Source organism: Lepisosteus platostomus, chromosome 10, assembly GCF_059453375.1.
Source record: "Lepisosteus platostomus isolate fLepPlt1 chromosome 10, fLepPlt1.hap1, whole genome shotgun sequence".
Taxonomy (NCBI): Eukaryota; Metazoa; Chordata; class Actinopteri; order Semionotiformes; family Lepisosteidae; genus Lepisosteus; species Lepisosteus platostomus.
Window position 1 is genome coordinate 21,142,241 of NC_142620.1, and position 21,089 is coordinate 21,163,329.

Below are 21,089 nucleotides of genomic sequence, written 5' to 3' on the forward strand. Positions count from 1 at the left end.
GTTACTGTTACCAAACTATTTAATTTAAAAATAATCATTGTGACGGTTTTTCCTGCGAATAGAAATTCGGCTCACAGCATTGAAAAGGCATGCATTTTGACACTGCGAAGGAGAAACGATCCGTTTTACCATAATATGTCAAGTACGGTTCAGGACGTTGGTTGTGGTATTTATTATTGTGCTTGTTGTTTCGAAAAATCACCTCTATATCTTTCCTATTTTCGTTGATTCCCCCCCCCCCCAATCATGAAAGGTGACAACGGTTTCGGAACCGTGAGTGAGGTCCTTTCGCTTTTCTGACCGGGACAGAAACGGTTAAAGCGGAGCAAGGTCTGTGTTGCTAGAGAGTCTTTGAGCATGTGCTGTTACTGCAGTGAAATCCAATGTGTCAATTTTCATTCAGAGAGCGGAGCCAGAGAGCGGTTCACCAGGGATGAGAAGCGGTGCCGGGGCGTTTGGCCGTGCATCTTTTTTGTCCAAGAGACCCTGCGCTGGACTGTTTCATAGGTCAGACTTAAAAACGTATTTTTAAGGATTTTACTCACAATAGTTTGCATTATTACGGGTAAAATAGAGAAAGAGACGGTGCAAATAGAAAGAGTACCAGAATTTTGAAAATAAAGATGCATCTGGCATCTTAATCGCTTCCACGTATTTTTTTTATTGTATTGTGATGGCATTCTAACGGGTTAGTACTCATATTATTAGTCAAAACAGTGCAAAACGAACAATAAAGTGTTTGGTTACTATTTAATTGTGATTCATGGCTCTGACCGGCATCAGCCGCCAGGTCCTGAGAATGTTGCTGGGCTTTAAATAATCGAAACCCACGTTAGCGCTTTTTCGCCTTAAGGATGTCAAATGCATTATTGTGGATGGCCTGTCGATGGAAATCTACAGTATGTATGGCATAACCTGCATTATCTCTGTGTTGATAATGTAGCTGTCCCATTTCACACCGTGTTAAAGTAGAAAGGGTGTTCGGATCTCCGTGTCAGAGAAGGCGAACTGCCTTTGGTGTTACAACAAAAATATTTTAAATAGAACCTTAATCGTGCGTATGATGCCCAGATTTGGCGGAGTTGTTGTGGTAATTTTGGTTTTTATTTTGAAATAAGTAAACCATCATTGCAAGAAAAAAACAACAGCATTGTGCATCAATATCTGGATGGTGCAGAGCTTTTACGGCTGTAGCTTAATGTAGAGTAAAATGCTATAATGGAGGAGGAAGGGAATATTAAGAATTGTGTGATTTTCTATTCTCAATTCCATTTATTAAACCCGTTCTACACAGAATTGTGCTTAATACACAGTGTTGTTAAAAAGAACAGAAAGGTCGAAGAAGAAAACAGTACATCTACAGTATACGCTGAGGTGGAAAAAAATATTAAAACGCTTCTTTCAGCAGCGTTCGGGCAGCCAGACAGAACAGTGTGAAATAGCGTTAGCTCTTTCATCTCCTTGAGTGCTCCAGCCACCGGAATTCTGGTCTTGGGGCTTCCCTCATAATATTGCGCAACGGTGCCCTCCTCACCTGCTCCATGCGCACTGGAAGCTTCAGTCTCCCACACTGTGCTTAATGCACTGTGCCGTGATAGCGATTCAAACTACAGAGGCATCGTGTTCTTAATACTCAGGCTTTAAGATGGGCTTGTGTCTGGACGACTGGGATTGTTCAGTTGGTTTATGTGGCTTTCCATGCAATGTGACTTGAAACAGGTCTACAATAACTCATATTGGTAATGAAGTGGGCAGGGGGGTTAGACAGATCTCCCGATAGACTGCGCTAACAATATTCAACAAGAGTCATTGTGAAAGAGTAGAGTTTGTGATGCAAAAGCAAACTGGTGTGGTTGTTGACAAACACCACTGGTCGGGATAGGTACTTTTTTATTGAAAAAAATCTGGACTGTGTCCTGTTATTTGAGGTCTCTGTGCTTTTGGAGGATACCTGTTGCAATAAAAACATGTTGTAGAGTAGCGTATCATTTTCTCAGGCAAAGGGAGTGAAGTTGTATCTGGAATATACATGACATCTTTAATCTATACAGTAGTCACTAAACAAGAAGCTTGCATTTGCACAAACCGAATGGAAAACAAGATTAAATCACCGAACTATTTAAATGTGGAATAAATAAACATGAAGATTTTTTGCATTCACCTCTCATAATGGGTGCAATTCTGTTGGAAGCAGAGAGTACCTTTAACACTCAAATGATCCCAAACAGCAGTTTGTTGCTGAACCAGACTGCTAAACTCCTTTAATCAAATCCTTCAATCTGCTGGATTCCTATTGATGCAAAGAGCAGCAGGCATGTATACTGAAACAGAACTTACCTACACAGTCCACAGGGAAGACTGTAATGGTCACTTTGGATCATGGGCAAAATGCTAGCACAGCATTTATTCTAAACCAGCTACAGTGTTGCTTGTGCTGCTTGACATGGTGATAGAAACTCCCATGAATCTACTGTATATCACAGGCTGCATTGCAGCTAATGTCACTGTTGTGTCCATGCTGGACATCTGCATTGGCCATACACTCTACAAACCATTGTATTCGTCCATATTTGGCCTCATCACTGACCAAGCCTATCTTTTTGTAGAGCATATGTGCAACAAAAAGCACTTTAATGAAGAGTCCTGCTTAACTTTGCTGTAGGAATATTACAGCACCAGAGTGTTAAATTGCATACTGTAGAAGGTGCAGTCAAGCAATCAGTAAGTTTATAAGATTAATTGCAAATAATGTTATTAATTCCCAGGTTGTTACAACCATTTCCAAAACTCAACCTACCTGTAGGCATATGTCTATAAGTCTATGGCAGTGTTACTGTAAATGCAGACTGCATTCTTAAAATCTGTTGTTGTCAAAGTAGTTGTTACAGCATGTCTTATCTGTTTTGTATTTGGTATTTTCAGAGTACATGGTATCAACTCATTCCACTCTACAAAAGGACATACAATACCCTGCTTGGGATGCATGTTTTCTGCAAAAACACCAAAGTAAGTTTTATTAAGGAAATGTCTTACTAGTCATAACAACCTAAGATTGTCCTCTTCTCATTTTCAGCTTAACCAGATCGTTTGGTTTCACCTACTGTACCTATGATTTGTGTTTCACTGTGGATTGGGAAGAAGTTCAGTTAGATGACTTTATCAGTTATCTTGAGTACTATGAATACTTGGTCACCTTGTAGTTGTTTCTATTCGAGACTAAAAATTGTCAGTACTTTTAGCCTGTCTGAGCAGGATTTTCCTTTGAGCTTAGAAATGTACCATATGTGGTAGCTCTTCTCTTGACTGTTTGCAGAGCAGCAATATCTTTTTGCAACATGGTGACCAAAATTGCACACATATTAGGTCACCTCCTGATTTAAATTCTATACTTCTACTGTTATGCTTAAGTTCTGTTTGCCTCTTTAATTGCATCCCTGCATTGTCTAGAATATAAACTGTATATATTGTCAGCACTAAAGCTTTTTAAGTAGCTTCTTAAAGCTCACCAGTTTACTGCTCGGATATATTCAATGCCCAAATACAGAACTCCGAATTTGTCTGCATTAAATGTCATCAGCCAGGTAATTGCCCAGTCTTGAATTTTGTCTGTTCTTAGGATTTCCCTTTCTTGCTTCAACAATTTTTGCTTATTCTTCATTTGGTGTCACCAAACAACATGTATGAAAACATACTTAGTTGACTATCTGTATAACAATTTAGGTCATTTATATGACCAGAGGTCCTAATACAGGCCCCTTTGATTGATTATTAATGTCAACCTAATTCAAGCATTCACTTGAACATAGCAGTTCATCTTGGAATATGAAATAAACATATACAGTAGTAAGATATTTGTTTCTCATGAACTGTCATTTATGTGTTGTAATAAGTCCAGTTCTGTTCGAAGCAAACAGTACTTTTAACACTCTACAATGAATCCCAAACAGCTGTTTATTGTTGAACCAGACTGCTAAAACCATGCACCTTTCTGGTGGAGTCCCATGAGATTGAGAGAGCAGCAGGCACATGTACTAAAAGAGAGCTTAACTAAACAGTCTATAGGGAAAACTGTAATGTTCACCAGAGCTCCTAATACAGTCCTCTTTGATAATCTATTAATTGTGTCAGCCATTCACTGTAGTGTAGCAATTGGTACACTTCCTTTTCTTTTGTGAACTTTATCAAAAGCTTTCTGAAAATCCAAATATATCAAATCATATGTTTGTATTCATTAATGCTCTTGCTTGTTTAAAGAATTCTGTAAAAGTAGCTCAGTAAGACCAGCCTTTCCTAAATCCTTGTTAATTCTCCCCAAGAATCTTATTTTCATACAGATAATCCACTACTTTAGCTGTAAGACCTCCTAGCCTACAATTACTTCAGTTTTGTCACCCTTTAACTGGTAGGTGCTATCTTTACAGTTTATTTATTTTTAATGGATGTATTAAGCCATCCCTGCCACTTCTTTCTTTTTAATTATACAGTATAATCTTGGGACAAATCTGTTCTGTACAGTGTGTCAAGCAATATATCTTTGAAGTGATGCTAACCATTCTTTTCTCGTTCTGTGTTTATACAATCCTGTTATAGGTCTCTTAAGCTTGTCTCATTTCTTTGCAGCCTGTTTTCTTGAATTGAATTTCTTTGTTCTAACCTGCGCAGCTTTCACTAAATCAACACAGCCATTTCTTCAGTAGGTGCTCAGATGAACTGAGTAAGAAGGCAGATGTTAATTTTGCTCCCAATCTGAGTGAGGAAAATTGAAATCTACCATCATACTTACTTCCTCCTTTTCAAATAATGTACATTCATGATTAAACTGCTCCTTCCAACACTATGCTCTTTGAATATTTTGCTTTTTAAGCCTGAGCTTTATTGATTCTGAGAACCTTGATTTTTTTTTAGGCTATGTTTCTGTACCCGAATGCTCTTTTAATGTGCGGTTTTACACCTATATTTCTCCCATTATTCTCATCTTTCCAGATTGCTTTGTATTTACTAATGCTGAATGCCTTACCATTACTCTCTGATGCCATTTTTCTGTTATTCCAATTACATCACAGGTCTTTGTTTTGTGTATCGTACCTGATCATGGATAAGTTCAAATAGAAATGAATCTGAATTTAAGAAAATGTTTATTTTTATATTCATGACAACTACACTTTGATGGCAACCTAAAGCTCTCCTGGAAGCACAGGGCACATGGTGGGACTGCACTCTAGGTGAGTCACTAGTCCATTGCAGGGCACAAACACACCGGGACAATTTAAAGATGCCAGCATGTATTTTGAAATAGATGCAAAGAAAACCCATCTGAATACCAACTTCACTCTGAACACCATAAACCAAACGACACTTAATTTATTTGATTAGAGGAAATTAAACTAAAAAATCCTGTGGTTTTGAAGGACCAGAGTTTTAGTCTCCTGTTTTGAGACTCTTTACTAGTAAGAGATTTGAGTTTTTTATGTTGGTTAACCAGAGGAATCTCATTAAATCTCTGCACAGTCATTTTTGTGCTGAATTGTTTATCCCTGCCAGTCAGAGCAATGACCTGCCTCTCCCAAGACTTTAATTGAAAGACCGTACTCCAATTGCTAGTTGTCAAGTACCTCAGAAATAAAAACCCCCTGGTGAGGATAGCTTTTAAAGTGCGGCTGTGGAATTGTACTGTACTGTAGGTCATTGCTGAAGGTCAGTAATTTTTTTTAAAGTGAAAACAAGGGTCACTTGCTGTGAGCCAGTATGTAGAACTCTAGAGGGCAAGCTAAAATATATGTTTGCTTTTATGCAACGAGCACAGGATGACTGGATTGAAGTGTTTCATGAAGTTTCAGCAAAGACAAAAAATTGCTCTAATTTGATTTGTGATTTGTTGTAATGCACAAGCAGTCCCATAACCAGTACAGGATGCCGGAAAGGGAAAGGCACTGTATTCACTATTCTCAACTGTAGCTGATCTGTGGTAGTCACCCTGTGAAGCACTTTTACCAATACCCACTTAAAATCTGCTATTACAACCAAAAAAACAATTAAGCATATTTCATATATTTTCCTATGCGTTCAGAAATGGTAGCACAGAAATGTCCCTCAGATGAAACAGCTCTTCAAAGGGGGGAAACATTGAACAGCAGAGACAAATGCTTCCAATAAAGCATTCTATACAAACCATCTAGGTATCCAGATAAAAGTTTAAAATCATCTACACTTTTATAATATCCTTGCTAGGGTTCGCTTCAAACAGCAATGAATGCTAATGAATAAATATCTCGCTCTTGTAGGCTATACATCAGTCGCTTGTTCAAAGGCTGTTCTTTGGGCTGCAGTACTTGGATCTTTCATCTTGGGAAAGAAAGTGCTTTAAACAGTACTGCCTGGTACTGCATCTAAGTTCCTTTCCTAAGTTAGTTTTTAAGAGGTTTCAAAATTGTAAAATGATGGACACTGTTGGCATTGTTCTCAGCCTCAGTAGGTCAAGGGTAAACCAGGGAAGTAACACAAGCATCTTATAAACTGAACCGGCACTCAAGCTTGTACGAACAATTGAATGTAGAGAGCAGGTTTCAGGTTGCAGTAGAGACTCAAAATCCTTTCATTGCATAATGAATAGATGGCATGATCATTCCTTTTCTAGGTAACCCTATGATGTGCAGGAATAGTGCATTCGATTGGTGTTGAACCATTGTTCTGAAATCTTGAAGGTCATTAAGGTTCTCAAAAGAACTCCAAACTGTTCCATGTCTTGTTTTCCACTTAGCAGAGCACAGCTGTGGGTGGAGATGATATTCATTACGTTACCTTTTTTATCCATTTAATCGGTTTAGTTATGAAGACACCAATACCAGATGCTCTGTCAAGAAACTTACCTGCAATGAAACGGTGACAGGAAGCTGCAAGAGATTGTATTTAAAATTAGATCTATTGAGTTGTGAAATAGATTGATAGAATAGATTTGCACAACTGAAGACGTAATCTGTCATTTTATGTGTCCCAGGCTGCCTTTGTTTAGTTGGGACATACAGTATAATTGGAAGCATTTAGGGTGCGGCTTTTGGACCAGGAAGAGGTCAGTTATCTCTGTCCTCTGGACCAGGTTTAACTTTTTGTAAACTATGAGGGTTAATAGCTTTTTTTGCATTTTCTGGCATTTCTCCAGGTCTTCTTTAGGGACTAGCTTTAAAGTCTAAGTCGGCCTGGAACATAGTATTATCAGCTCTGATCTGCCTCATTTTTTTCTATTAACATTTCAATGGACTATAATTTTTTATCATTGCAGTTAGAGTGGATGACAGAAGTTTAACTTGATTTCTGAGCTAGGTTGTTGCGGCTTGTTAGGAAGGTCTTAATGTTCTTAGCGGTTACTTCACTTACCTTCAAACCTGCAATCCAGAGCTCAGGAAATTGCATGGCACGTGACAGATTTCTTCAAATTTTGAGATGAGCTGTGATTCTTTTATGCATGAGTATTCTTCTCCTTTAACCTTTGCAAATTGACTTTCCACTACTTTTGGGACATTAGCAAAATTCTTACTAACTCAAAGGTAACAAAAACACTAGTAGCTTGCTCAAAACCACATATTTTAATCATTGGCTTTATCACAACTTGCATATTGAAACCCTTAACAAAAAGAATGAATTAATACATTAATGTGAAGGGGGAAGGACAAGGACCGAAATATAATTAGATTTAAGTTAGGGCATTATTGCATTATTGCATTATTGATTTGACGCTGACACTGAGGTAATTGCAATGTACATGCAAAAGGGACACATTATTTTTACCCACACTGTGGACTCTCAAAACAGGGAGACCTGCAGCACAGTATGTCATGTCCCATCCTGGATCACTGATTTGGACTTTCAGATACAGAGGAAAGTGTTTCTGCACTGCAACAACACAATTCAGAATCTGCTGTAGCCAGAACAGATAGACTAGTGATGTCTTTGTTGTACCTTCAGGTCTTGTATCACTGGTAAGTCCTTATAAGCAAGTGAAAGCAGTACATAGAATTTAAACTTGTTCTTTTTCACCTGCAGACTCAGCATTGTCGTCTTGGCTTTATGGAGGACAAATTAAATCCTCGTCTTGGGTGATTTAGCTCGAACTTTATTCATGCGTGCTGGTCTGCGGAACTGAAGCATTCTGTGTGCAGCTCAGGGATATTGCATTAATCAGTTTAAGGCAAAATAGAAGGTCTTGTCAGATGATTAATGCTTACTCCTCTGCACTGTTTTCAGAGAGCAGCAAATCAGGGGAAGTACAATGTGAGCAATGCACCATATAAAGAAAACATTTACGTGTACATGTGTATTTTAATGTAGATTTTATATAGTGATGTTTGCTGCTCTCAAACACTGCTTTTATTTCTCAGTGTAATTGTCAACTCAACTGACTGAGACCATTTGTCTTTCAAACCCCTTGATAACAGGTTAATAACCTAACTCTCAATGCCTTCTCAATGGTAGATTTGAGAGAATCTTCATGCTGAATCCATGTCCCTTGCAGCACAGACTTCAGATGCCAGAAGAATCGATGGGGTGTGACCAGAAAAGCCATGGATTTGCAGTGAAATCTGGAGGAGAATATTTTGATTGCTTGAGCAGGTTGTGCTGTAAGGAAGTGGTAACCAAACGCAGGAATTAAGTAGAAAAGATGTGAGTTGTGAGTAAAAAGTGTTACATTCCAAACTTCTCCACCTACATCCCAACCAGTTCTGACAGCATGCAACCAGACAGTTGCAGATAAAAGCAGGTGTTTTTACTGTTGCAGACTTGTCTGGTGATTCGTTCTTGTACTGTTTTATTGTTAATACAGTACTATGGACCTTCTTGTGAAATTTGCCATTTAAAATTCAGACTATACACGTTCAGTCTTAACATCGGTGCAGTCCTAGGCTTTTCAACTGATGCATTGTCCACAACAGTCAATCATGCACCAACATTGCCAGCTATTTTTCACTGTTGGCTTTATTCAGCTGGACCAACATTGGATTGTCCAGTAGAGTTGTGTGAGGCCTGTAATTGATTATCAAAAGATATTGGCCATAATCTTGGCTGTTAAGACCAGACTTTGGAACTTCTTAGGTGGAGGGGGAAATGTTTCGGCCCGTTTCTTATTCTGAACTCAGTTTTCATCACCAACTACCAGAGGAGACACGCATTTTGCTGCAGAAGTGTTAATGAGGTCCAGCAACTGTTGACAAGTATCTTTTCTCTGGTCGCAATATTGTAAGCACACCTGTTTGGCAGCAACCTTTGACACATCAGAGAGTGAATGGATAATAGTATCAACTCCAAGCTCTTTTTCAAGTTTAGCAGCTATATTCAGTGATTAGGCATTATCACGTGCTCCACAGCAAAGATTGATTCTGAATTTGTCTTTTCAGTATAGCAGTTACAAAACAATTAAGGGATTGCTTTAGAAACATAAGAGACTACAAATGACAGGAGGCAATTTTGGTCCATATGGCATGTTTTATTGCTAATTAATCCAAGGATCTCATTCCGCCATTTCATGAAAGAAACAAGGGTATCAACTTTGGCAACATGGCTCGGTGTCTTATCCCCTACACTCTTTGTGTAAAGAAGAATCCATGGCAGCAGTTCCTGAGCACAGGGCAGATAGGTGGGCAGCCTTTGTTCTGCTGTGACATGGACAGCAGATTTCATGTTCAGCCGCAATTTCCCCTGCTCTGTATTGACTCTAATTTCCACACTTCACTCAGATCTTGGCAAGCCTTGTGATTTTAAAATGCTGGAAAAACTGAGAGCACTGGGTAGTCCAGGCACCAGAGATCAGAGTACAGGGTGCTTCACAGGAAATGAGAGGAACAAGACGCTGTGTCAGATGATCTTCAAGTATTGCCATCTGTCAGTGCTGAGCAGGTTATGACTTCTGAAACACAGACTGGAAAGGCAGACTTGACGCTTGGTAGAGCGAACTTATTTCTACATCAGAAAGTTTGTTCCTGGTTAATTCTGATAGATTGATCAGGGAGTTTCTGAAGAATCGTCTCGGTTTGGAGTCATTGTTATGGTACTTCAAAGGCATTATCTCCAAAGCCAGATTTTAGGATGATTTAAACAGTGTAAAAATGGAGGAATTCTCTCTGTTTTCTAAAGCTGTTTTATACACTGAACTGCAAGTCTCCAGTAAATTTATCTCTGGAGAGTAAAGTTGGTCTCTTTCTCTTCTTGAGTAAGTTGCTTGCTAGGCCTGTTTTCCCGAAAATCCAGAGGTTTATTTTAAATTGTTATGCGTCTTATGACTTTTTGGTACTTACACATGCTGTTAGAATACAAAATTAAGTTTGATTGTGACATATTCCCTTTATTCCAACATTTTAAGTTTGATTTGGGATAATAAGGTGCTGAATTTAAGGTTCATGGACTGAAAATTCAACATTGAAAAGTCAAATTATGCCCCTGTTACTTACAGTAACACATGATAATGAAGATTTTGGATTCTGCTGCTTGTTTTGTAAGCCCTGATAAGAGATGCTCTGTTAAGAACATAAGAAAGGTCAGACTCCCCTGATTCTCTGTTCCATAACACATCCATCAGTCAACTGCATCTTATAACAAGGGTTAGTGGGCACACTATATAATCTGAGACAGATGGAGCTCAAGTTTTGAAATAATTTAGATTTTTTTTACAATTGTGATCACCACATGACAAAATAGATTGTTGCTTTTGAATAAGTTCACCAAACTGTGACTGTAGCTACTGTAAGGTACATTCCCAGGATTAAATGATATCCTACACTGGCAGTCTAAAAGAACTGAGCATTTTTAGTATGGAGCAGAGAAGACTATCAGGGGGCTTGTAAAAATCCTTGTAAAAAAGGCACTGACCCACTGGACATTTTCATGATCCACAGTGAAACACAAATCAAAGTACACAATTCAAACTGCCAGGAAGAACATTTTATACATTTATAGAATCTGGATTATTTCTCCTTGGTGCTGATCTAGTGCATGGTATCTAGTGCATGGTTACAATTGTGATCACCACATGACAAAATAGATTGTTGCTTTTGAATAAGTTCACCAAACTGTGACTGTAGCTACTGTAAGGTACATTCCCAGGATTAAATGATATCCTACACTGGCAGTCTAAAAGAACTGAGCATTTTTAGTATGGAGCAGAGAAGACTATCAGGGGGCTTGTAAAAATCCTTGTAAAAAAGGCACTGACCCACTGGACATTTTCATGATCCACAGTGAAACACAAATCAAAGTACACAATTCAAACTGCCAGGAAGAACATTTTATACATTTATAGAATCTGGATTATTTCTCCTTGGTGCTGATCTAGTGCATGGTATCTGAACCCCCCTGTTCAGATCAGTACACTAATCCCTGACCTATTTCAAGGCTGCCTTGTCTCTGCAGTCCCTGTTCTGTACCCACTTGGAATGCTAAGCAAGTACTGCATTTAAGGTGTTACTCGGTACTTTACATTCTAGTGGGATTTGCTGAAATCTCGGGGATGGGAGATGATTAATAGGTCAAAGTCTTTCCCTTTTTCAGATATGTGCAAATTTCTTTGTACTTACAGCTCAAGTCAGTGGCTCTGGAAGTACTCTCTGAGATTCAGGATTCAACAAGAAATTGCAGAGACACGGGACGCTTTTAAGGTTGGTTGAATAAAGCAGAAACTGCAATTTTGTTACTGCTGACCCAAAAGAAAAAATCACCACCATGCTAAACCAGCTTTTGACGTATTGATGTATGTCTTTGGATAGACTGCTGTGTGCATAAGTGTGGGGGCTGAGGGGAGCCAGGAGGGCTTAGTTTATTTAGCTTATAAACAAATGTAAGTTAGAAACAAACATTTTTGAGAAAATGTTTTTTTCTTTGAGAAATGTTTGGAGAGAATGTTTTACCACTGCCATTGACCTAAGCTGCTGCCCAGGGATAGAAACATCAGCTCTTCATCAGCATCCATCTGCTCCTACACATGAACCCCACAGACCCCCCACTGCTGACTTCACCTGGGGTTTTGACTGCGTCAAAGTGCTGACCCACAGCTGGGTGTTCTCGAACTTTTGTATATCCCACGATAACCCACTAAAACCTCGAGTGAAGAGAAGTCGCACCAAATTATGACTCGACTTCCTAGCTTTTACTGGACAAACACGGAACTGGTTGGTGCAGGAGGTATTTTATACCTTTTATCTCTGCTACAGAGGTGGGACTAAGGCAGCTTATTTGCACGGCATGCAAATAAGGCTGATGGCCTACATTGATAATTTATTTAGTTGGAAAAACTAAAAAAGGGAAAACAAAATGGCAAAACTGATTTTAACACATGGGCTATGTTTTAACCAGAAACGATACGCAACCATTTACTTCTGTGTTAAAACTGGAGTAATCAAGCAAATGATCTTCCAGGTGACTGAACATGGTTATCATTGTATAGAGTGTACCAGGGACTGCTGAGGCTGAATTGAATAAGAGAATACTTAACCAGTTTAGGTTTAGCTTTATACTGTAAGTCCTTGGCCTACCACTGGCTCACACTGATGTTTTTTTTCTCTCATACTGCTTGATTGACTTGTTTTCTAAGTTGTATGTTATTTAACTTGCTGTTGTTGCTGCTGCTCTTCTGTGTTTATGTTTTTGGTGATTCCTTTAATGTCTCTGTATTGGAACACACATGCAAAGCATTTCATTGCACTTGTACCCTGACCTGCTCTGTTGGTAGAGCCTGAGACTCATAATCTCAGGGTAGTGGGTTCGTGTCCCATGTCAGGTGCCAGGTCCTCCATGTTGGAGGTTGGGCACAAGGCTAACAACCCTGTCCTATAAAAAACCAATGTTATGGTAACAGCAGCAGGATTGTGCCACCCCTACATGCCAGAAGCCATAACAGGTAAAAACCTCCATCCATATGACAAATAAACTGAACTGAGAAGTTACCTGCACTGCTCTATGGAAGACTTCTGCTTAGCCTGAACTGAAGCAGCTGATGTTGTAGAACTGTGGGGCTGTGGCCATCATGGACCAATCAAGGAATCTTCCTTCTGGGATGTGTTCCTTTGTCGTGGGTTTGAATGGATGCATGGTCTGCAATGCTTGCTCAGGAATATGAAAATGTAATGAAAATGCAGCGCAATTCATTATCTGTGGCATGGTTATGTAATTGTCCTGTGCATTATTAGTTTTAGGAGGTCTGTGCCATGCCCTTGGGTCCCTGTGTTTGTTGAGTGCTCTATTCTCCACCCCTCCTCTGAAGACACGCTCGTCATCTCCGAGTTGGTCCAGCAATGGACTGGTGTACTGTTTAGGTTGTAGTCCTGCCTTGCGCCCTGCATGTCCATTAAAGATTTCAGGCACCCACACATCTTACCAGCAGCTTTCTTTAGTCACAATGGGCAAGTGACAGAGTGTCTGTAGATATCCAGAGGGTGATGTTTTTCATTCATTTTAATATTGCCATAGCTGTGTCACAGATATATAGTGGACATGTCAATAAGCAGGAACTGTAGCCAACTACAAGCAATTTTAAGAGGCTGACCCTGCTCCCTGTAACAGGTTCTTTTTATCTCCCAGAATCACCACTATTTCAATAACTGTCACTGTCTACTCCATACAAGGAACACTAGAAAACAAGGTATCCATCAGGGACACATACAGAAACACATCTGAACCTTATATACCCAAGTAATCAAAACAACAGTGCAGAACAATCCAACAGCAGCACTTTAAAAAAATGGTCCAGTATCCTGAGGAACCTCCTTCTTCCAACATGAAGGAAGAGACTAAACTCCTTCTAGTCCCTCTATTGCCAATAGTGTTCTCTCCAGACCCCACAGTCCCAATTAGTATGTCCCATTATACTCTCCCTGCCCTGTCTCTCTGTAACACATACAGCACTGGGGGAGGAAGATAATGCCTGAGCCTTCCTCTGCTCTCTGTAGAGTCCCCCTCTGGTCGCCAAGTCCTCTCCTGTGTCTAGTGGTGCAATGTGTCCCCCAATTTCTATTGCTCGGTCTTCATGGTTCTGGTATCTCCCTTTTGTGGTCAGAGCTCCAGGACTGGAATGAATGAGGGGCAGGAGTGTCTGGTGATCCTAGGTGAGAGGGGATAGGCAGACCTAATGAGTGGGGGCTAATTACTGAACTGCCTGTATGCCGATTGGCAGCAGTTGTGGAGATTTGTCTTTTCATGCCTTGTTCCTTGTGCTTTTCTTCTATCCCAAGTCCAAGTAAGCCTCTTTCGTAATCCCAAATCACCACTGATTGTGGGGTAATTAACGGGCATCGAGGAAAACAGCGTGTTGTTCAATCTTTGCTGATTGCCAACTAACATAGAGTTTGCCTCACGAAGGCTTGGAGACCTTGATCAAAACAAGCCGGGCTGGCAGACCAAGAAAAATGTACACGTCAGATCTGAGAGAAACATTATATTTATGCTCAAAGTTACTACCCCCACTTTGGTCACTCTGTGACCATTTCTTTACAGTACTTCAATGAGAAGTCAAATTTAATTCCATCTACATCTTACATCTGAATAAATACCAGGAAATTCTAAGATATGCCTCTTTTTGTAACTAAGTTATGGTCTCATTGGAAAACAACAATTTGCACTGTCCTCAAGTGTCACGTACTGCACATGGGTCCGTTCCTTGACTGGGCTTTGAAAGACGATCGTGAGCGTGGGGCTCTGGCACAAACTATGGGTGTGTTGTAGGTGGCCATCAGCTGCAGGGGCACATAATCAGCAGTGGAGGCTGCCGTCGATTCCTGGAGAACAGGAACCGACACTAAGATGGGGAGGGGAGGGAAACGTGAGCTGGGGATCCAGCTGCTTTTGTGAGCGGTGAATGAATATTTAAAGCACTTCTGCACTTTCTGCGCGGACAGCAGCTGTAGTGTGCCTGGGCCTTCTCCATACCTCAGCCCACCAGTTGCTGTTTTTTTTTTCAATTCCTCCCGTTTGGGATCCCCATTATTGGCCAGCTGGCGCTCTTGCTGGGAGAGGAATGTCAATATCACGGGAAGGGCACGCGCAGGGGCTGACACAGCAGTGTTGCATGGGAAGGGAAGGCGATGCAGGACTCCAGGGTTAACGCTGGGGGGGAGGGAGGGGGGGAGATGGATTGACATTCAGGCCGCAAAGCAAATACCCCTGAGAGCAACGTGTGTAGCATACTTAAAGGAAAGGATTTATTTAAAACGTATGCTTCCCTTACTTCTACTAGACTTCACTTGGACGCCCTCTAAAACGGTTTAATGTGAGCTGTTCATCTTGTTCCACTTTCAATTTTGCTACTTTTGAGAAATAGGAGGTTATCCAGAGCACAAAATGAAATTGCGAGTGATTTGTAACACTGTCGGTATGCAAACAAGCTGTTGTTTTTTTACACAGAGCAGTATAATGCTTTATATAGAAAGGAGAAGACAGAGACAGAAAGGTGGGTTTTTGGTTACATCAGGGAGAGCACAATCTGCTTTGGGAGTAAGGGAAAGGGCTTTGGTTACCAGGGCTGTCAATCCAGCACATCGTATGAAATATTCAATAATTTTCCTAAAAAGAAAGACATGGAAACAGGCAGCAAAGCCACAGTGGGGAAATATGGAGGTTGAAAACATCCAGTATGCAGAGGTCAAATGCAATGACTGCAGTGCAGCCAGGGCAACATGCAGAGGGAGAGAGAAAAATGTGTTTGTGCTGTGCATTTTTGCCAATATAGTGTTACTCTTTATTCTCCTCCTTGGGTTATTTATGTGCTAAATTGTAACCTCAGCTTCGAGCATACTAGAGTGGATCTTTAAATAACACAGTAGGAGCAGTGTCTTAATTAAAGACAAACTAATTGCAGCTTTAAAACAGCTCTGAATTTCAATTCTGCCTCATTATATTTACACAGCAATATCAGTTCAACTGAGTGTTGCTGGAACCAAGTTCATATACAACTGAAGCATGAAACAAAAAGCATTTAAAGCATTTTCTTTGTATGGCTGTTTATTTTGGTGCTGTTGCTTTTGTAGTTTGATGGGGTTTAAAAACAGGATTGCTATTTCCTTTGATACAAACATGGGCACTGCACAGCTCCAGTAGAAACCATACAAATTCAGAAGGTCTGTATATTTTTACTTCCAAGTTGCAGCCCATACAGTATGTAAGCGAATGAAAGTGGATGAGAGCTCTGAAGCCTCCCTGATCCGGAAAGATCCTCTTTGCAGGACTATAGACTACATTTTGGGGGACCCGCTGAGCCATTGAGCCCCATACCTCACACCAGTGTGTCCCCAAATGGCCTGATTGTATTTTTCCTCAAAGAAATGAACTCCACACAATTATTCCCCTCTCTAAGATACAGGATTGCAGAAGCCAGATTCACACCTCCTGCAGCTGCCTTGTTGAGAACAACATCGGATCACAGATGTGTGCCCAGTCAGCCAGTTCCTGAATGCCAGATTCAGATGCCATATCGTGTCCTCACCACGGTAAGGAATATGTGATTTCCTGGAAGCATATCGCTAATTGAATTAATTTATTAATGAGGCATGTTTCATACCATGCTCCTCAATCTTATTAACACTACAGCATTGTGCTTTTCTAATATGTGATATGAATGTTGTAAACACAGTGTAACACAATGGAAGCTAAACATATTATGATAAAGAGGTGTATTTATATATTGGCTGGCAATTAGATCTGAGCTGTCCATGGTGTTCTACGGAATAGGTTTGGACACTGAGAAGGACTGTCTTGTGAGTACCGATGCCCTTTTTACTGCGTCAGCAGGATGATTGTTCAAGCCACGATCTGCTGTTTGCAGTGAATTGGTAAGGTTTCTTTGCCTTCGTTATTAACAAACATTTAATAGAGTATTCTGTGTATCTAGGTCAAGGGGTATGAAATTGTGCAGTTTCTCAAGTTCTATCTAATATTCATCCACTTAAAAGTTCCTAAATGATGAATAAATCTACATGTTCTAGGTACATCTTAGTAAAGGCTACTGAAAAATACAATACATGAAATGTATATAAGGATACTCGCTCATTATTTGTACTGTCTAGGGAGCAATTTCATGGATTTACATACCAGTTTGGAATCTGTCAAAAGTCACTTTGCGACTACTACATTCTCACACCTGCTCGACCGAGGGGATGAGGGTCTTCCTCTGACAAGTGTATGGTCAGTCGTCCATCTTTCTTGCTCTCTGGTTGCTGCCACAGCTACAGGAGCACTGACATCAAATGATTGCAGCTCTTACAGTCAGAACCACAGACTTACAGTTGCACCCTGCCTAACCCAAACACAACACCACCCAAGTGGCTCTTGCCAGCTGTTTGCCACTGACAAGGGAATTCTAGTCACTGCTGCCCATTTCTTTTGCCCACACTCCTAGGAACCAGGTCTGGACAACCTATCCTGTTATTTACACATGAAACCTTACCGCTTTGTCCCCTCCAGGTAGTGTTTTTTATTTTAAATTTCCCTCAATCCCTTGTTGCATAGTGTTCATTAAAATATCTTCTCTTATGTTCACATTACACCAAGGGTAGTGGGAGTCTGGGTCGAGGTACCCAGCCATGTTGTTGAAGCCACAGTTCTGGATTCCAACAGTAGCTGAGACCCACTAAGGAATAAATTACTAATGACTAAATGAGCAAGATGCGCCAAATGGTCTTTTCTTGTTTGTAACCTTTCTTAAAATTCTATATGTTAACAACTTTATAAAAACAAGGGGCCTGTGACTCTATTATATCCATTTACAAAGTTATTAAGTTGCAGATTTTATGCATTTAATATTATTAGTGTCTGACTTGGAAATCACATCCTCTTTTGGAACTGTTACAATAGTTTGACTTTTTCTAAAAAAAGCCATACAATACCTATTTATACTGTCTGTGGCATCATCTTGTACATAACAATGGTCTAGACTCAATGTTTTGCTTTTTCTTATGAGACATCTTAACTTCAAGGTTCTCCCTAGGACAAAATAACCCCAGACATTTAATTGTGCCAAATCTTTTTCAAGGATCTCAGCAGCTGAGACACTGAACCTTCTTATTGATTAGAATACATTAATGCCCCTCTCTGTGTATATTAAAGACCTTACTGCTGCAATTGGGAAATCAGCACATTTGAAAGCACTACTTTTGGCAAAATATAAACGGAAGCATTTGATAATACTATTTATGAAATAGTAATGGGAGCCATTAGCTATAGATCAATACATTGTTGAAAAGGGTTCCACCTGAAGAAGCCAGAATTTCACTATAAAGATACTACAGAAAGGGGAGTACGGTGGCCCTGTCAATGGTATTGTTTTTTTTAAGGAATTCATCATTTCAAAAACATTTTTTAGCTGCCCATTTAAAGCTTGGGCTTTAGTTAATTGCAATATACTGACCAGGGTCTTTTTGTTTGCCAACCAAAAAAGCATGTCAACAGTGACAGGCAGATGAGTAGAGAAATAATATTATTTGAGGTCCTTTGGCAAAACTGGTGTTTTTGCATCTGGCCCTGCTCATTTAGCAGTTTTCTTCAGCAGTACAACAGTGAGGTAGCTCCTGTGAGTACTAATTTGTTTAGCAAATACTTTTATCTAAAACAACTTCTGTTTGCACTCATTTACTGTATACAATACAGCAGAGTATGTTATTGTTGCAGTTTTGGGTGTCTTGTACAAAATTCGTACAATCCCTTACTCAGGATTTGAACTCACAGCCTCCTTGTTATAGAGTCCAGTGCTCTATCCACTGCTCCACATAGCTACCCTCTTATTATTTGGCTTTGTAAGGAGGGAAGATTACAAAGTTATTGTTTTCATGTCTGAATTTTTCTGTGTTAAATAATAATAATTGCTTACACTTATATAGCGCTTTTCTGGACACTCCACTCAAAGCGCTTTACACGTAATGGGGACTCCCCTCCACCACCACCAATGTGCAGCCCCCACTTGGATGATGTGACGGCAGCCATAGTGCACCAGTACGCTCACCACACATCAGTGGGAAGAAGAACAGAGTGATGAAGCCAGTTCAGAGATGGGGATTATTAGGAGGCCATGATTGGTAAAGGCCAATAGGAAATTTAGCCAAGACATGTCAGTCATTGGTTGGCGGATTTGGTGACGCACATTGAAGCAGTTGAAGCAAGGTCTGACAGTGACAATGGTTGCACTTTTCTGAAACTTTCTGCTCTACATTGTCTACCTCTCTCACAGAAAAAAGAAACCAAATCCCCAATCACGCCATAGTCCTGGTGTAGACATCTGTCAAGAGCGCCCGTGCTGTATAAGAGGACACATCCTGACACTACATCTTAGTGAGAAAAGTGATAGATGTATATCCTTAGGAAAACCGACATTTGATTCAGTTCTCTTTGTAAAAAGTGCATATAGAAAATACATTTTATTTTCTGCATTAATCTGAATGCCAAATATAAGAACATAGGAAAGAAACATTATAAATGAGACAAGGTCATAGTTAACCAAATCTAGCTCCCCTGGGTCCATGGGTCTCATCCAGTTATTTCTAGAACGAAGCCTTTATGTCTACATGACTGGGTAACTTGTTCCAGACCCCCACAGCTCTTTGTGTACAGGTGCTCTTGATGTCTGTTCTTAATGCATTTCTGCTTGTATCCTCCAGTTCCTGTTTCAGTGTTTCATTGTTAAAAAATATGTTTTCAATTTAAAGATTGCCACTGGGATTTTGAGTATTCAAATTGCACCCCCCTCATGAACTTCTCTGTTCAAGAGTAAAATGGTTTAGTTCCTGTCTGTCAGTCCAGAGCATTTCTTCAAGCCCCAGGAAGAAACTATTCATTCTTCTTAGGCCTGATTACATAGCAGGAATATCTTTTTTGTGAAGTGGTGTCACAGTATTCAATAACTAAGACTACTTTATTCAACACAATATTCAATATAGAAAACTTAGGAACAAGTAAAGGTTTATTTCATGCTGAAAAGAGAAGAAAAGAAACACAATGTGTTTCGAGCTCCACAGCCAAAACTTTGTGTTTCTTTTCTTCCATTTTCAGCATGGAATAAACCTTTACTTGTTCCTTTGCAGCCTATGCATGCTGACGCAGCTACCTACTTGGACTAATTCAAACTTAGGACTACTTTGAAACCAGGAATGTATCCAGTTGCTGTTCTCTGGGCTGATTCCAGCACAGCAATATCTTTTCTGTAATGGCAGATTAGAGTTGCCTGAATACTTTGCTAAGTGTATTATGCCAGTGAATAAACAATGAAGAGATGCTTTTTCGATTGCATTATCTTTTTATTTCCCAAAACAATTTCTCAGTCTCTCAGACAAAAAAGATGAATGATCCTTTTGAAATGAGTTTAATTTAAAAAAAAAAGTTTTGTTAGCTGTCAGTCCTCACAGCTGTAATGGTATCCTAAATAGGATCCAAAAGAGTAAGTCAGGTTTTCAATTATTAACGCGTTGTAATTATTCTGCCTTAATCCACATATAATGCACAAAAAACATAATGTGTATTCAATGGCACAGGTGTGTCTTCGTCTCAAGGGATGTGAAGCATCAGAATGTACCTGAAGTTCTACCTAATATTCATCCACTTCACAGTTCCTGAATGATGAATAAATCTACGTGTTCTAGGTACACTGTTAGTAAAGACTACTGGAACCCACATATAAGAATATAAGGATATAAACGTATAAGGATTCTTGCTCGTTATTTGTGCTGTCTAGGGAGCAATTTAATGTCATGTGAAGCACCCTGGAATGAATCTGAAGTTCTATCTAATATAAAAGGTGGAAGAGAAAACACAGCAGCACTGTCAAACTGACAAGAGTGAAACATGTATATCCTTAGGAAAACCGACATTTGATTCAGTTCTCTTTGTAAAAAGTGCATATAGAAAATACATTTTATTTTCTGCATTAATCTGAATGCCAAATATAAGAACATAGGAAAGAAACATTATAAATGAGACAAGGTCATAGTTAACCAAATCTAGCTCCCCTGGGTCCATGGGTCTCATCCAGTTATTTCTAGAACGAAGCCTTTATGTCTACATGACTGGGTATATATATATAAGAATATAAGGATATAAACGTATAAGGATTCTTGCTCGTTATTTGTGCTGTCTAG

General features: G+C 39.7%; 1 protein-coding gene across 8 annotated transcripts in view; it reads left to right on the forward strand.

Moving 5' to 3' along the window:
• The first annotated feature begins 391 nt into the window (after window positions 1-391).
• tmem229b (transmembrane protein 229B) overlaps window positions 392-21,089 on the forward strand; it is a 31,402-nt gene continuing 10,704 nt past the window's right edge. Inside the window, exons 1-5 of one of the 8 annotated variants that reach the window (XM_088648780.1) lie at window positions 392-507; window positions 2,923-3,006; window positions 8,507-8,655; window positions 11,561-11,639; window positions 16,325-16,457. In XM_088648780.1, the coding sequence (XP_088504906.1) occupies window positions 16,434-16,457 (24 nt within the window). In that variant the 5' untranslated portion in view covers window positions 392-507; window positions 2,923-3,006; window positions 8,507-8,655; window positions 11,561-11,639; window positions 16,325-16,433. The remainder of the gene's footprint in view (window positions 508-2,922; window positions 3,007-8,506; window positions 8,656-11,560; window positions 11,640-16,324; window positions 16,458-21,089) is intronic. The other 7 variants (XM_088648778.1, XM_088648781.1, XM_088648779.1 and 4 more) reach the window with 7 other exon arrangements.